This window comes from Phyllopteryx taeniolatus, chromosome 11 (genome assembly GCF_024500385.1).
Source record: "Phyllopteryx taeniolatus isolate TA_2022b chromosome 11, UOR_Ptae_1.2, whole genome shotgun sequence".
Taxonomy (NCBI): domain Eukaryota; kingdom Metazoa; phylum Chordata; class Actinopteri; order Syngnathiformes; family Syngnathidae; genus Phyllopteryx; species Phyllopteryx taeniolatus.
The window spans coordinates 5,731,978-5,749,356 of record NC_084512.1 but is presented as its reverse complement, the minus strand read 5'-3'; the positions used below and the strand labels follow the sequence as shown (position 1 = coordinate 5,749,356).

General features: G+C 40.9%; 1 protein-coding gene across 3 annotated transcripts in view; it reads left to right on the top strand.

The window, feature by feature from the left end:
• Positions 1 to 17,379, top strand: part of LOC133485514 (adhesion G protein-coupled receptor A3) — a 230,774-nt gene that overhangs the window by 183,640 nt on the left and 29,755 nt on the right. For all 3 annotated transcript variants that reach the window (XM_061789329.1, XM_061789330.1, XM_061789331.1), the window contains 2 exons: positions 5,146 to 5,273; positions 14,068 to 14,191. In XM_061789329.1, the coding sequence (XP_061645313.1) occupies positions 5,146 to 5,273; positions 14,068 to 14,191 (252 nt within the window). The remainder of the gene's footprint in view (positions 1 to 5,145; positions 5,274 to 14,067; positions 14,192 to 17,379) is intronic.

Below are 17,379 nucleotides of genomic sequence, written 5' to 3'. Positions count from 1 at the left end.
GTCTCCAGCTCCTATGGCTTCACCAGAACTCTTCGAGTTATTCCGAATCTGAGGCTGTGTTCATAATAAAACATGTTTCATTTAGGAACCACATACCGTATAAGCTTTCCCTTGTGAAATAAAAAAAAAAGAGGATACATGGCAAAAAAAAAAATTTCTCCAACCGAAAAAGATCCCTCCTTATCCTTGATGTCATAAGGGACATCTTCCTTGTTCCAAAATGGTCCTGAGTGCAGACTTAAGATTCACCTTCCTACCCTTCTCTGAGCTGTTCACCAACTGCTTTTTTTGCCTCTTCCTCTCCAAGCACATTGGCAAATACTGTGTATATAGAGCGGCTCCAACTAATTCCTTGTGTGTTTTTTTGGACATACTTGGCAAATAAAGATGATTCTGATTCTGAGATATATATATAGACTATGGGGCAGACCTAAAAAAAAGAGGAAGGAATTATACAGCTCCTCTGGACCTGTGGTGCCTTGGGGTGCCTGAAGGAGCTGGGTGCTTGAGGACAAGTGGGTTATCTCCGGCCACATACAAGCCGAAGCTGGATGGATTTTTTCTGTTGGTAATGCAACTGACAATTGAAGTACATAATTTAGCTCACCAAATAAAAAGCTTAATTTCAGCACCGTTTATTCCTGGTGCTATGGGCATTTGTTTTCCATCAACATCTTCAATATCATTGTAATTGTAATTAACCAATTTTCATTGTCCTTCAATGACATCGCTCTGAGGGTAAATACAAACTTAATATTTTCTTGTTAAACACGAATCAACAAACTACATTAAGCTTTTTGATATGTTGGAAGCTCTCATACGCTGTCTTGTCATGGAGCATCCCAAATCACAAAGGAAAGTACAGCACATTGTATCGTTCAGGCTCATCTGCAGTGTAATTTCCAGCAATTTTTTGTTTTTACTTTACAAAAAAGCTATCCGCTATTAAGATATTATTTATTTCCTTTTCCTTTTTCTACTGTTTGTATTTTTTCATAATGTTTTTGAAAGTCAACCACAGTCAATTACAGGAGGTGAATGGATTTTCTCTCAGAGAGAATAATGGCATTGTACAACCCCAATTCCAATGAATTTGTGACATTGTGTTAAACATAAATAAAAACAAAATACAATGATTTGCAAATCATGTTCAACCTATATTTAATTGAATACATTACAAAGACAAGATATTTAATGTTCAAACTGATAAACTTAATTGTTTTTCGCAAAGAATCATTAACTTAGAATTTTATGGCTGCAACACGTTCCAAATAAGCTGGGACAAGTGGCAAAAAGACTGAGAAAGTTGAGGAATGCTCATCAAACACCTGTTTGGAACATCCCACAGGTGAACAGGCTAATTGGGAACAGGTGGGTACCATGATTGGGTATAAAAGGAGCTTCCCTGAATTGCTCAGTCATTCACAAGCAAAGATGGAGCGAGGTTCACCTCTTTGTGAACAAGTGCGTGAGAAAATAGTCGAACAGTTTAAGGACAATGTTCCTCAACCAGCAATTGCAAGGAATTTAGGGATTTCATCATCTACGGTCCATAATATCATCAAAAGGTTCAGAGAATCTGGAGAAATCACTGCATGTAAGCGGCAAGGCCGAAAGCCAACATTTAATGCCCGTGACCTTCGATCCCTCAGGCGGCACTGCATCAAAAACCGACAATGCGTAAAGGGTATCACCACATGGGCTCAAGAACACTTCAGAAAACCAATGTCTGTAATTAAAGTTCGGCGCTACAGCCGTAAGTGCAACTTGAAACTACTATGCAAAGCAAAAGCCATTTATCAATAACACCCAGAAATGCAGGCGGCACGGTGGCCGACTGGTTAGAGCGTCAGCCTCACAGTTCTGAGGTGCGGGGTTCAATCCCCGTCCCCGCCTGTGTGGAGTTTGCATGTTCTCCCCGTGCCTGCGTGGGTTTTCTCCGGGCACTCCGGTTTCCTCCCACATCCCAAAAAACATGCATGAATTGGAGACTCTAAATTGCCCGTAGGCATGACTGTGAGTGCGAATGGTTGTTTGTTCCTATGTGCCCTGCGATTGGCTGGCAACCAGTTCAGGGTGTACCCCGCCTCCTGCCCGATGACAGCTGGGATAGGCTCCAGCACCCCCGCGACCCTAGTGAGGAGAAGCGGCTCAGAAAATGGATGGATGGACCCAGAAATGCCGCCGGCTTCTCTGGACCCGAGCTCATCTAAGATGCACTGATGAAAAGTGGAAAAGTGTTCTGTGGTCTCATCGTTCCCGGAACACCTCACCATGGAGGCGTCCGGGAGGCATCCGAATCAGATACCCCAGCCACCTCATCTGGCTCCTCTCGATGTGGAGGAGCAGCGGCTCTACTCTGAGATCCTCCCGGATTACCGAGCTTCTCACCCTATTTCTAAAAGAGAGCCCGGACACCCTGCGGAGGAAACTAATTTCGGCCGCTTGTGCCAATGGCATGGGTAACTTGTATCTTGTTGCGTCGTGACCGTAGGTGAGGGTAGGAACGTCGATCGACCGGTAAATTGAGAGCTTCGCCTTTCGGCTTAGCTCCTTCTTTACCACAACAGACGGATAGAAAGTCTGCATCACAGCACACGATGCACCGATCCGCCTGTCGATCTCCCGTTCCATTCTTCTCTCACTCGTGAACAAGACCCCAAGATACTTGAACTCCTCCACTTGGGGCAGGATCTCATCCTCGACCTGGATAGGGAACGCCAACCTTTTCCGACTGAGGACCATGGTCTCAGATTTGGATGTGCTGATTCTCATCCCAGCCGCTACACACGCGGCTGCGAACTGCTCCAGTGAGAGTTGGAGATCACAGCTTGATGAAGCCAATAGAACCACATCATCTGGAAAAAGCAGAAATGCAAACTAAGGCCACCAAACCGGACCCCCTCTACGCCTCGGCTGCACCTTGAAATTCTGTCCATAAAAGTTATGAACAAAATCGGTGACAAAGGGCAGCCTTGGCGGAGTCCAACCCTCACCGGGAACGAGTCCGACTCACTCAATGCGGACCATTTTTGCTCATCAGATCAGCTGATGAGGTGTTGCGGGTCGTCGCCCTGGTTGTGGTCCCAGTGGAACAGCGAAGCACACGTAACATCGGCGACGAGAGTTGATCCGCTAGTCCATCCATCCATCCATTTTCTGAGCCGCTTATCTTCACAAGGGTTGCGGGAGTGCTGGAGCCTATCCCAGCTATCTTCGGGCAGGAGGCAGGGTCCATCCTGAACTGGTTGCCAGCCAATCACAGGGCACATTGAAACAAACAACCATCTGCACTCACATTCACACCTACGGGCAATTTAGAGTCTTCAATTAACTTACCATGCATGTTTTTGGGATGTGGGAGGAAACCGGAGTGCCCGGAGAAAGCCCACGCAAGCACGGGGAGAACATGCAAACTCCACACAGGCGGGGCCGGGGATTGAAACCCAGTCCTCAGAACCATGAGGCAGACGCTCTAACCAGTCAGTCACTGTGCCCCCTCCGCTAGTACATCTTGTATTAATTAGGAAACGCGCCTACATTTATCTAATTAGTTTACGGATGTTAAAGTTAAATGTATTAAGCGACGCAGCGATTTTAGGGATGACGTCACAACACAGAATGAATTCACTTCAAATTTAGCAACAGCCGATAAAAACAGAAAATATTGTACTTAATATTTCCCTGGAGGATGCTTTTGGGATTAGCCTTTCAAGTTGGTAATAGTGAAAAATGAAATGAAACAGACAATGATTGTACCAGGCATCAGGTGCAGGTGAAGATGGGCCTGGCTCAAGTTGGAGGCCAAAACACAAAAAGCCAAGAAATGAGGCAAATTTAATTTTAATCCCAAATTTTTACATCAACCTGTACTTGAGCGGTGTAAATAAATGTTTTTCTACGTGAAGAATTTTTATTTTATTTTGCCTTATTGTGCTCTTCAGTTTTCCAGATTGCTTAATGTTTTTTTTTTTTTTTTTTTTTTTGGCAGCTTTTTCATGCCTTTTGCATTTGCATGTCTGATGTTAGGAACAAATACTGTCACATGCTTGCTTGATCTGACCACAGCCTTGAAGATCAAATTTGTCAGATACAGTTCCCCATATTGTAGTCGGCTCCATTCTATAGTCCAGTGTCCAATATTTGCCATACTATCTGTCCATCAGAATGGAAACCATAGTTTTGTCTGTTTCCCAATGCAACAGATTTAATATAAACCTCATAATGTTATTTATTATTATGTGTTTACTGTGTTTTGAGTTAGATTACAGTGGCACTGTGCTGATAATACTTGACCACCGCCTAAAACAACACTTCTTTGAAAAGGACATTTTCTTTTGCAATGTTCTTCTCTGGCTTACAGTCTCAGCTAAATGCCCAAAATGCAATATGTAAACACTTGGATGGAATATTCAATCAACATTGATGTTTGTCTTTTTAGCTCAATTGGACTTATTATTATTATCCATCCATCCATGCATTTTCTGTACAGCTTATCCTCACTAGGGTCGCGGGCGTGCTGGAGCCTATCCCAGCTATCTTTGGGCGAGAGGTGGGGTACACCTTGAACTGGTCGCCAGCCAATCGCAGGGCACATATAAACAATCATTCGCACTCACATTCACACCTACTGGCAATTTAGAGTCTTCAATTAACCTGCCACACATGTTTTTGGGATGTGGGAGGAAACCGGAGTACCCGGAGAAAACCCACGCAGGCACGGGGAGAACATGCAAACTCCACACAGGCAGGGCCGGGATTTGAAACCCAGTCCTCAGAACTGTGAGGCAGATGTGCTAACCAATGGTTCACCGTGCCGCCTATTATTATTCTTAATAATTGTTTTCAATTTTATGTTCGATCTTATGCTCTTTGTTTGTTTAAGTACTGAGTTGAGTAATCAAACTCCAAAATATTTTCTGGCAGTCAATTTGTATTTCACTTGTTCTTGTCTGTCTTGTCAGCAATATACTGAGGCATATGTGCAGCTCATCATCTTCGTCCTTGGTTGGATTTTGTGGAATGTTGTAACTATGGTGGCCAAATGCTTACAGATTTTATTTCTCATGAAACTAAACCTTTCATATTATTTGTCATGAAACTGACAATTTCCTCTAATCTCCATTTTGCTCCTTTATTTCCCAGGATCTGAAGAAGGTGCTGTCTTTCCCCCCATACCCAGGGGAGTTTTTGCACCCGGTCGTGTATGCCTGCACGGCGGTCATGTTGCTCTGCCTCTTTGCCTCCATCATCACATATATAGTGCATCACAGGTAAGAAAATTCACCCCTTTAGCAAATATTTATGTTGAAAGGTGCATTGGCAGACTGATCATCTGTTGTGGGTGCACCCGGCCTTGCTCTTGCATCAAGCTGTGATAGTCACAAACAGGATATGTCCAAACAAAAATGGATAGATGATGCTTCAATGGGTCCCTAAAACAAATGTTTATGTAATCTTTTCATTTCTTTTCATTTTGAATCATGTGTCATGAATGTGCTGAGTGTGGTGTGACTCGGATGCTTTAGACTGGCAGAAAGCACTGCAGCTGCTTTGACTAAGAGCATGTAAATCATAAACACCAGCTATTGTGTGTGTGTGTGTGTGTGTGTGTGAATGCATGCCTTTTATATGACAGCAGTTTTGTAAATGCATTTCCTTTCTAATGGATTACAACGGGGTACTCAGACCCTCTTTGTTCCATTTTTGTAACATGGTGATCGGAATAGAGAATGTGATCATATGACTAAGCATCGCATACTACGCATCTGCCTATTCCTTTCTCTTGCACCAAAACTGAGACAATGTTACTTAATGATTAAGGAAATCAATGTATCATCTAATTGGGCACAATTACAGTGTGACTATTATTGTTTCCCCTCCATTTGCACTGAAAGATATCTTTTGAGAAGGTTTTTTTTATAAATTTTAGAATCATGGATGGCAGATGGGTGGAGACAAGATGATTGGCATTATCTGGCCCACTAAATTGCAGTATCACTAATTGCCATCTCACTCTCTGAAGTTGCTTGAATATATAACAGATTTAGATATTTAATTTCATGGAAAAGTGAAAGAAACTGACCATGCAGTCATGGCCTCTGTTTATTATATGTATAATAAAATAACTTATGCGCGTCAAAACTTATACATTATACAGTGTATAATCTTACCATTATTTCAGGACAAAAAAGTATATTGTAAAGTAAAATTACACAAAGACAAAGTCAATATATAGGCTTTAAAATCTGCAACATGCTCAGAGAGTGGTGTACCATCAAGGGCACCCACTTAAGCATCTCCTCTCCTCCTCTTGTCAGTCCTCAGTACTAAACAACATCTCTGTTTCATAACACTTCAGTTGTATAGTATCACACAAGCTGATTGTCAGTCTGTGAAGCACTAACAGGGTGATAAATGGGCAAAACATGAGGGGGGTTGCTCAAGGCTTGACCCAATTTGTTCTTTCTCACATCACATTACACATGTACTCAACATATGCCAAAGGGTTAAGTCAGTGGTTCTGTCATGCCCCCCTTTTCAGAATCAGAATCAGAATCATCTTTATTTGCCAAGTATGTCCAAAAACACACAAGGAATTTGTCTCCGGTAGTTGGAGCCGCTCTAGTACGACAACAGACAGTCAATTTACAGAACACTTTGGAGACAGAAAGACATTGACAAAAAAAAAACAGTCACTGAGCAGTAAAGGGTTGCTAGTTATCTGGTAATGCCGGTACATTTTTTTTTGACAATTGTGCAAAAAGATGCAGAGTCCTCTAGCACTTAGAGCAGTTCGAATGACTAATATTGCAATAGTCCGGTGCAATGACCATTGTGCAAAGGACGCTGAGACTTCAAGGAGTGTATGCGGTTTAAAGTGAGGAGTAGTGCGATAATTTGGGACAATGTTGGTTGTGCAAATGTTACAGAAACTCCTCAATCAGTGTACAAATGGAGCAGATGCTACTCTGGCATGAGTGGCCAGTATATGCAAATAGTGCAGCAGTTAGGTGTTTAAGAAGTTGATCGCAAGAGGGAAGAAGCTTACTTTTGAAGTAAGAAATAAAATAAATATATAAAATAATAAACAAATAATAAATAAATAAATAAATACATAAATAAATAAATAAAATATAAAATATATTTTCTTGTTTCTCCTTTAATATACAGTATTTTTTTTGCAAATGTCTATCTCTTCTCTGAATGTGAAATGACTGTTGTCAATCCCATCATTATTTCTGTGTGATAAATTAATTTTGATAGAAAAAAAAAAGAATAAACCCCACAGGTGAGAATTACTGGATTAGTAAGAGTTGTGAAATGTCTCACTAAACGAAATATGCTCAATATAATGAATCTTGGGAATTAAATAGAAATGATGCTCGCTGCACTGCCCATTTTTGCGTTCCACCTACACTATACGCTCAGTGAGGCAAGTTACATTTTTGGTTCTGATTTGGCTCAGATGAAGTTTAATAACACTTCCTAATTCCCCGTGTTCTCAATCCATGGTTCTCAATACAACCAGTGACACAAATATTTGTATATTCATTAAATGCAGAGATGTTAATATTTTATGTTTGTTGCCAGCATAATTCAAAAGTTCAAGAAAACATTTAGTTAAATGTCTGGGCTGGTAGAAAAAAAAATACATCATGATTTTCCTTGGAATTCCCAGCATTCAGTAACTTAAATTCATTATTAACTAATTTAAAAATAAAAATTAAAAAAAAGTGGCGATAAGCAGTTTGGAAAATGGATGGACGGAAAACAAAACCAAAACAATCCCTAACTTCAGCTGTAATGAATTTTGAAACCACCAAACATTTCAAATTTTCAGATGTAGTATCAAATAAGGTTTTGAAAGAAACTGAATTGCTTTTCCGTCATAAATTGTTAAAACAGCTAACAAATAAGTAAAACTTCATGTAACACTGTTTAAAAAACACACAGCACATGCACATTTCTAAAAGAAGGCCTATTTATAGAGTTGTTTCCCAGGTATTTTAAGGGATTCAGAAAATGTAATTGATTGGGGAAGAATATTCCAATGGGCCAGAATAGCAAAAGTTTGGTCTTCTTCTTGATGTATCATTGGAAGTATCAGACAAACAATATCCTAAACTCTGCCAGGAGGTTGTGTACGGAACTAAAAGTTTGGACACATAATTGGGCGCAGTGTACACACATTCGGGTCTCTCAAGTGCCTGCACATGCTTCAAGAGTGGAATTGCACAACAAAGTATTTTTTTGTTGAGCTATGTTATAAAATGTGTCTTGAAGTACCGTAATTTCTTGTTTTCTAAACAACAACCATCATTTATTTCTTTGTTATGTTTTGGTTAATGATAATGATTTTCTGAAATGCTTGACAGTTTAATTTGAATCGCATTAAAATAAAATTAAATGTGTTTCACCTGGTCCATCATGTTTTCTTAAAAGAATTGTATACATTTTATAAATTCTGCCTGAGTAAATACAGATAATACTTCATGTTTTGATCATATGGGTAAAAGCAAAATCATGGATTGTAAAAATGCATTATGCATAGGTTGAAGGGTTTTCCAGAATTTTGAGGTCAACATTGGCGGTGCACATTATACATGGGTGCGCAATATACACGAGAAATTACGGTAAGCCATTCAGATTTTGGCCAATTAAAATAAGTATAATGGGCAGCTACCCGAGTGAACATCTGCCATTCTGAATGGCTGTTTTTTTTCATAGAATAAAATTCCATCTAGGGGCTCAAAAGATGAGGCGGAAGGACATCTTAATTCATGCCAGCCTCTGGGGGAAAGGGTGTGCAGGGTTGCAGGTTAATGTACTTGACCCAGTGAAAGCCCACTCCAGAGCCTATGAAAACCTCCTTCCAGGATGGGCCAGCAGCCAGCTTGATTTATGGCATCTTTGCTGGATCCAGTTCAATACCTAAACTGTGGCAAAAGCAGCAGCACTAGCTCTTATCCAGACCTGTGAAGCCTGGCCCCAGACACACGTCATAGCTCACTGTGTCAATGCTTCATCTTCAGTTGGCTCAAGTGCAACTGGATTACCATTTGTGACCATGATGATTTCCAGGCTATATGATATTTTATATTACTACTGTGGATTCAATAAATGGTGGACACAGGACTGTTGTTAAAAAGTGTGTCAAACTGTATATTCCTTTTGTTTGACCTATTCAGCCTATTCTGTAACAGCAGGCTAGAACATGGCAAAGTGGGTTAAGTGCCTTGCCCATGGCTATGTAACCCTGGGCCCAATGCAAATATATGTAGTTTTTCCAAGAAGCTTCAATTGATCTAGAGAACCAGAAAAAAAGCCCATTCCCCTTGAAGTCATCATGGAGTGATTCCTGTTTCTGTGTGTATACCACTCTGTGTAGTCACATTGTTGACATGTTGGGAAGCTCTTTACCTGAAGTCCATCACTTTAAAACCAATTTGAGTTATGTATTAGAGTTAAAGAGTTACTGTACTGAATCTATTTTATGTCACTGAAGGTGTAGTGGTACACTTACCTGACTTTGGTGCAGGCAGCTTGGATTCAGTTCCCACTCAGTGCTAGTGTGAATGTGAATGTAAATGGTCATTTGTCTCTAATGTATATGTTCCCTGAGATTGACTGGTGACCAGTCCGACTTTCGCCTCGAGTCAGCTGAGATTGGCTACAGCTTCCCGTGACCATGAAGATGATAAGCCTTGTAGAGGATGGATGGATAGATGGATGAATGGAGTTAACTATTTTATGCTGCAGTATATTGAAGTGACAAATGATAGTTGGAATTGAGCATCTTTAGGAGGAAATACTGAAATACAGTATATACTTATTTCTAGTGAAAAGGAAAATGTTATTGCTATTGTTATACTTTAGTTAGACCATTCATTATATTTTCATGGTGGTTGTAGTTTTTACTGTTGTAGAACTGTAATTTATAATAAGGTTGCCAAATTATTAGAAACACATCTCAGTATGATGTATTGCAGTTCTACACCACTGCAAAATACTTCACGGTGCACAGATTCTTAAATAATACTTAAAGGTCCCATATTTTGGCTATTTAGACCTCCATAGAGTGACTCTCAACATGGACTTAGTACAAAAGTGTCGATTTCATAAAAAAAAAAAACCACATTGGTTTTGTCATGAGTGTCCAGAAAAGGCACCTCTGACAGCTACTTCTATTTGACCCAGTTTTGTATCTGCTTTGTCCCTGTTGGGCTAAGGCTGCCCTCTTTTCTCTGATCGGTTGCCTCCCTGTAGAAGACCCACTTGAGAGCACACGTGTTTGTTACATTGACAGCGCTGGCTTTGTTGTCGGGAGAGATCTTCGCTAGTGATGCAGATAAGCTCGAGAGATTCGAATGACCAGATTTCAGGCCTCTCAGTAGAAAAATATCTGAAAAACAGGAATGCATGTTTAATGAGGCACCATAGAGACAATATTACATCCCAACGCCGAAGAAAAGTTGGTTTGGCAAAATACAGGACCTTTAATCCTATAAAGCCTATGCACCAAACAGCAGCTCAGAGGACCTACCCTTTTTGAATCATTGGAGTGGGTGCTGGGGAGCGCTCCGGCTGGGGAATACTTTATTCTGCTGGGGTACACAGCTCATGTGGCCAATGACAATAAGACTTAGAAGGGTGTGACTGGGAGGAAACCCTTGTGGTGCTTTGTCATTTGACATGGGTATTTGTCAGATATTGTTCATAACAAACACCATGTTCAAGCATAACGGTGTCCATATGTGCACTTGGAACAAGGACAACCAAAGCTGCAGTTTAATGATCAACTCAAATGTCATGTCATTGGACCAAATGTCTTAGACACTCTGATGAAGAGAGGGGAGGAGCTGTCAACTGATCCCGCCCTGCTGGTGTGATGGCCCAATGGTGGGGGAGTATGCCGGTCAGACCTGGCATACCCAAACATGAGTGTTTGCTGTCCCGTGTTGGAAGAAGAGTCCACTCCCACCATCCATCCATCCATCCATTTTCTGAGCCGCTTGTCCTCACTAGGGTCGCGGGCGTGCTGGAGCCTATCCCAGCTGTCATCGGGCAGGAGGCGGGGTACACCCTGAACTGGTTGCCAGCCAATCGCAGGGCACATAGAAACAAACAACCATTCGCACTCACAGTCATGCCTACGGGCAATTTAGAGTCTCCAATTAATACATGTTTTTGGGATGTGGGAGGAAACCGGAGTGCCCGGAGAAAACCCACGCAGGCACGGGGAGAACATGCAAACTCCACACAGGCGGGGCCAGGGATTGAACCCGGGTCCTCAGAACTGTGAGGCTGACGCTCTAAACAGTCGGCCACCGTGCCGCCAGTCCACTCCCACCTCCAACAAAACTTTGACCACCTCTTGGCGGAGGCGTGGCACATTGAGTCTGAGTGGGTCATGTTCCAGGCCTACATTGTTGAGGCGATCGACCGGAGCTACCTCCGTTAGGTGGGCAGTGCCTGTCGTGGCAGTCATTTCTGAACCTGTTGCTGGACACCGGTAGTGAGGGATGCTGTCAAGCTGAAGCACACCTAATTGACCTTTTTGGCCTTGAGGACTGGTGTCAGGATTTGGTCCAAATTGTTAGCAGTAGGTGGCATTTGTTTTCAGTGAGGGTTGAACTCTGCCAAGGCTGCCCCTTGTCATTGATTCTGTTCATAATTTTTAAAGACAGAATTTCTAGGCATAGACAAGATGTTAATCTCAGGGTTTGCATGGTCATGAAAAACCTGAAAAAGTTATGGAAATGTTTTATGCATTTTCCTGGGAAAGTTATGGAAAGTGAAAGAAATGTTGAATGGATAATATTTAAGATACATAAAACAAATAAAATGGTGTTACTTTTGATTTATATTTAACTGATTACAATTAAAATTGACATGGAACTGCAACGTTCCACTTATAGCGGCGTACACCGCCATACAGGAACTGCGACAAGTCATGGCATTGGCGAGGGTTCACTGGCATACTCAAACATCTTCCGAACGCGGATTTCAAAGAGAACGCAATGCCAGGAAAGTGCCATTTTAAAAATTAGTGGCTTTATAAATTGAGGTTTCAACTTTGGATACAGAAAGACCCTGACGACAGATGTGCGAAATGCCAACTTTGCTCAAAATCTTTTGATGTAACCAGCATGGGAGAAGTGGCACTGGTAAGACACATGAAGGGGAAGAATCATATGTCGGCTGCCAAAGACTAAAAACTCCATCAGGAAGTTTACAGGTTTCATTACATGCACAGTTACTGCACCACAGACGGCCATGACTGTGGGGTCTGCAATTCCAACGGTGAAGCAGATGAAATTGGACGTGAACAGCGTCAACAGAAGTTCTAACAGTCGAAGTTCTGTGGTCATTAAAAGTAATGAATTCTCACTATACTTACAAGTCGTTGGAAGGCGTAAGTCGTCTTTTCAAGTTAATGTTTCCTGACAGCCATATAGCAAGTAGGTTTGTATGTGGTGAGAGAAAGTGCAGTTACATGTGCACATACGGGCCTGCCTCATATTTTAAGAAGCTGCTTCTTAAAGAAGTGTTGCAACAAACTGCGTATGCGTGCACGCATCTTACTAATTTTCTGTGGTCTCACTTGAATGTGCAATTTTTTCGGTCTTGGATATTAAGGGAAACGTTTTGGAAAAGTCATGGAAAAGTCTAAAAAAGTGTACCCTAACCCTGTAATCTGAGACCATGGTCCTCAGTTGGAAAAGGGTGTAGTGCCCTCTCCCAGATATCTCAGATATCTTTTTCATGATTTACTGGTTGATCTACTTTCCCATCCTCTCCTATGGTCACAAACTGTGGTTAATGTCCAAAAGAAAAAGTGCCTGAATTGAGTTTCTTCCTTAGGTTGTCGACGCTCTTCCTCAGAGATAGGGTGAGAAGTGCCTGATTTAGAGTGCAAGGTCAGAAAATTAACTGTGCACATAAACAGATGTGGTAGCTGATCTACTAACCGGGCACAACCAGGGTTGCATCTGCCAAACACGCTAAATTGCAGCGCAGTTAATTTTGTGTGATGTGCAAAGATTACTGTACAGTATATGAAAATCGATTAATATTGCATGTGCAATGCGATTTATGAAGCCTTAGACCAATTGCACTGGCAGATTTTACGTCCTTAAATACCACGTCTATAATAAGGCAGGTGCAAACCAGCATGCAATGTGGTGCCAACGTAGTCCCCAAAACATGCATAGTAGGTTCATTGAAAACTCTAAATTGCCCATAGGTGGGAATGTGAGTGCGAATGGTTGTTTGTTTATTTGTGCCCTGCAATTGGCTGGCGACCAGTTCAGGGTGGGAGGAAACCAGATTGCCCGGAGAAAACCCACACAGGCACGGGGAGAACATGCAAACTCCACACAGGCGGGGGTGATATTTGAACTCCGGTCCTCAGAATTATGAGGAACTGCTATGTGCTTACCAGTCGGCCACCGTGCCACCTTTGTAACTTGAATAGTTTTTTTGTTTTTTTTTCTGTGCTTTCACTTCAGTGTAAATTTGAAACTAAACTTCATAAAATTCAATTTAAAAATAGCTGGAAATATTTGGATGTGCATGTTACTGTTATAATTTGGATGGTGTTTCACAGTCAGCTCTTCTCCCCATTGCTTGCACTCGAGGTCATAAATATCTACTTATACCAATATCTACTTATAGCAATATGTAAAAGCAAACCACGCTGATATTCTTTTCTTGTTTTTTGGGGGGCTACGGTAGATTACAGTGTGACCTATCCAAATGTTATTGTTTGATTTTAACCAATTTGACAGTCATTTGTTCCACTCGTGGTTGATACCAAATAAACTACTGAATGAAATGACTACAAAAGTTTACAAATTTTCTATTTTTACTGAACAAACGCAACCCAGAATTTTGGCTACATAAGTATAAACATTATTATAGTGAAGTAATCTGGTGAAGCTGTGGTAATGGCAATGCGTTATCTAAGATACATTTTCTATGAAGTCTCTTTTTGCTTTGAAACAAAAAAATAAAACATTCTGTTCATGCTCATTTTCTATATATTTATCTTTCTTTTGGCAGTGCAATCCGCATCAGTCGGAAGGGATGGCATATACTTCTGAACTTCTGCTTCCATACGGCTCTGACCTTCGCTGTGTTTGCCGGCGGCATCAATCGAATCAAATATCCCATCATATGTCAAGCAGTAAGTGCATTCTGTTTTTGTGGACCTCACTAATATAGCCCAGGAAAGTGATTAGGAATGTTCATTGAGTTGTCAGAATTGAAAGCAGTCTGTGACTGGGCATCTTTTGTAAAATAAGAAAATCCCAGTTGTAGTGGCAGTAGCACATTTGCTTTATGATGTTTGCAAGCAGCAGTCCCCATCCCAAATGTATGCATAAGAAATTGTGTGTTCATTTTCTTTTTTTTTTAATTTGGTACATGGGTATGTTTTATCTGGAAATTACACAAGAAAGTGACAAACGTGTAAGATGTGTTCAGAGATATTATTTTCAGAAAGATTACTGCTTTCACCTTGTCCAAAATCACATACACTTACTCAATAGGGGCATATAATGTTCTAAATTTACAGTTTATTAAAACGCTCAAGATCTGTCATTCCTAACCCAACCAGGGTGCCATTGCACACTTGTGTGCCATGCGAGATCTTCAGGGATGTTGTGGAAAATTATGCAATTTAACTACATTTATCTGAAAATTATTTATTCATTAAAATATTTTTTTTTTCATCCATTTATGCCAGGGACTTATAGTGACAGGCAGAACAATTAAAAGCTCTCCATTATATAGCAGATGGTACAATAAACCTATGTCTATCCACCTATTCCTGTTTATAAAACAGAATAAGGCGGCACGGTGGCCGACTGGTTAGAGCGTCAGCCTCACAGTTCTGAGGTGCGGGGTTCAATCCCCGTCCCCGCCTGTGTGGAGTTTGCATGTTCTCCCCGTGCCTGCGTGGGTTTTCTCCGGGCACTCCGGTTTCCTCCCACGTCCCAAAAACATGCATTAATTGGAGACTCTAAATTGCCCATAGGCATGACTGTGAGTGCGAATGGTTGTTTGTTTCTATGTGCCCTGCGATTGGCTGGCAACCAGTTCAGGGTGTACCCCGCCTCCTGCCCGATGACAGCTGGGATAGGCTCCAGCACGCCCGCGACCCTAGTGAGGAGAAGCGGCTCAGAAAATGGATGGATGGAAAACAGAATAATTCATGGCTTCTGGCAAGTATATGAGGTAACAGGCCCCGATTTCACACCAAGTAAATTAATGAGTAATTTGAGACGGCATTATAATTATTTCAGTATTTATACTCGTTGTGACAATTTTATCTGGTAGTGTGCCGTAAGATTTTTACAATGTAAAATGAGGGCCTTGTTTCAATAAAGTTTGGGAAAGACTGCTCTAGATAATGCTTGAAGTTAGCAGCATTCCTTAGAATTGTACAAAATATTGTGTTAGGAAATTCATCATTTTAAAAATGTTAAAAAAAAAACAATGAAAATGACACATTTTTATCGCCAACTTCAAATTTGCCCAGGATATAGATAATTAGGGGTATAACTGTATATGTTTTTTTCCAAGAAGTTTAACCTTGCAGGTAACAGCATCTGTTTGTTGGGTAGCAGAGTGGCCTATATATCTATGTCAAGGAAAAGGGCAAAGGGATGGCTGGTTGAGTTGAGTTTTGTCCAAAAGAATGTTACTGGTCAACACAGAAAATTGACCTCAACCCCATCAAACACCTTTGGGATGAACTTGAACATACGTAGATTGTGAGCGAGCCCTTCACATGCAATGTCAATGTCTGACCTCATTTGTGGATGAATGGACGAACCCCCCCCCCCCCCACACACACACACACACACAAACACACGCACACAAGCAGGCGCACACACACACAAGCAGGCACACACACACCTCACTCCAAGATCGTGTATCATTCAGTTCCTATAGTTTTAATAGCCAGATGGCTACTAAAATGACTTGTTCATGTTGTGTTATACTGTGCCATTTTACAAATAACTGTAGAAATGAATATCATGCCTGTGGAAAACAGAAGGAGCATGTTTCAGCCTTGCAAGACACCACTTGCCTTGTCGTCACTTTGTGTAAATGAGGCAACACTCATGCGCTTGAAGTACTTTGACAGTGCAATGGTTATGGTCCATTTAAAGTGAATGGTGGTAACAAGGACTGTTACGGCTGGCAGCCCTGTATTTTGTTGATCAAAATAGCTGCCAAATAGACATTGTGAAAAGTGGTGGTATTACATGGGCGCACATGTACTCCATCACTCTAAGCAATCACATGTGCATGCCTATAGGGTTATTTCAAATCCTGAATACCATCCAATAATACACCATGCAGTTTATTAAAATTCGGATAACATTTTATTGCATCCTTTGAAGACAAGGCGATATGGCCTTAAAATAAAATTGAATTTCATTCCCACCCCCCACAAAAAAAATTGTTATGTTATAAAAATGTTTTAAAAGCTAGCTCGCTGCATGCTAGCATTGCGTATGCTAGGGTGAAGCAAAGTTTCCGTGGTAATCAAAACAACTCTGTCACAAACATAGATTTCCAGCGAGTTGTAATTCCAAGTCAGTTGTTATATCTACCAGGATCTTGTGTTGGAGAGATGAAGATGCAGAAGTACCACACCACCATCTTTACTTTACTTTGCTCTGGAGTGTACACACTCCTTCGCCTCACTGGTAAATGAGAAAAAAAAAAGTTGCACGTCTTAGGACCCATGCGGACTGAACCGAAACAGTGACATCGAACCGTTTGGATGGTTTTCAAGAACCATTCCACCCTAAGTCATAGTATTTTAGATAATTATGTTAAAATGTGTTGAAAGGCCGCACAGTAGTTTGAATTAGTGGAAACTATGTGCTGCAATTCAATGTTTTAAAAATCACTTAAATAAGTGAAATACATTTGACAAGCTTTTCAATTCAAACATTACAAAAGTGTAAAAAAAAGTATAAAACAATTATTAGCAAAAGGTATGCCCACACTGAATAAGAGTAAACCGGTATCAAATGCTTTTAACATGCTTTTAGTTGCTTTGCATGAGTTCATAAAGCAGCCCTGTTTTTACCTGATGAAAATGCATGTTATAGCTTTTAAGGGAGGGAGCACTTTTTAACCTCAAACCTGAGCTGCTATATCAGGAATATCCAGAAAATATATTTTAGAAACAATTTCAAATAAAGGGTTTAAAGGTACAAGGTACAGAAAGAATCAATTGAACTAAACTCAGCAAATGAAAAGGAAGGAGTTAACAATAGACACCAAACTTTTGATATAAATGATGTTGATGACACATTATACTGTATTTGAAATAGAATATACCTAAGGAGA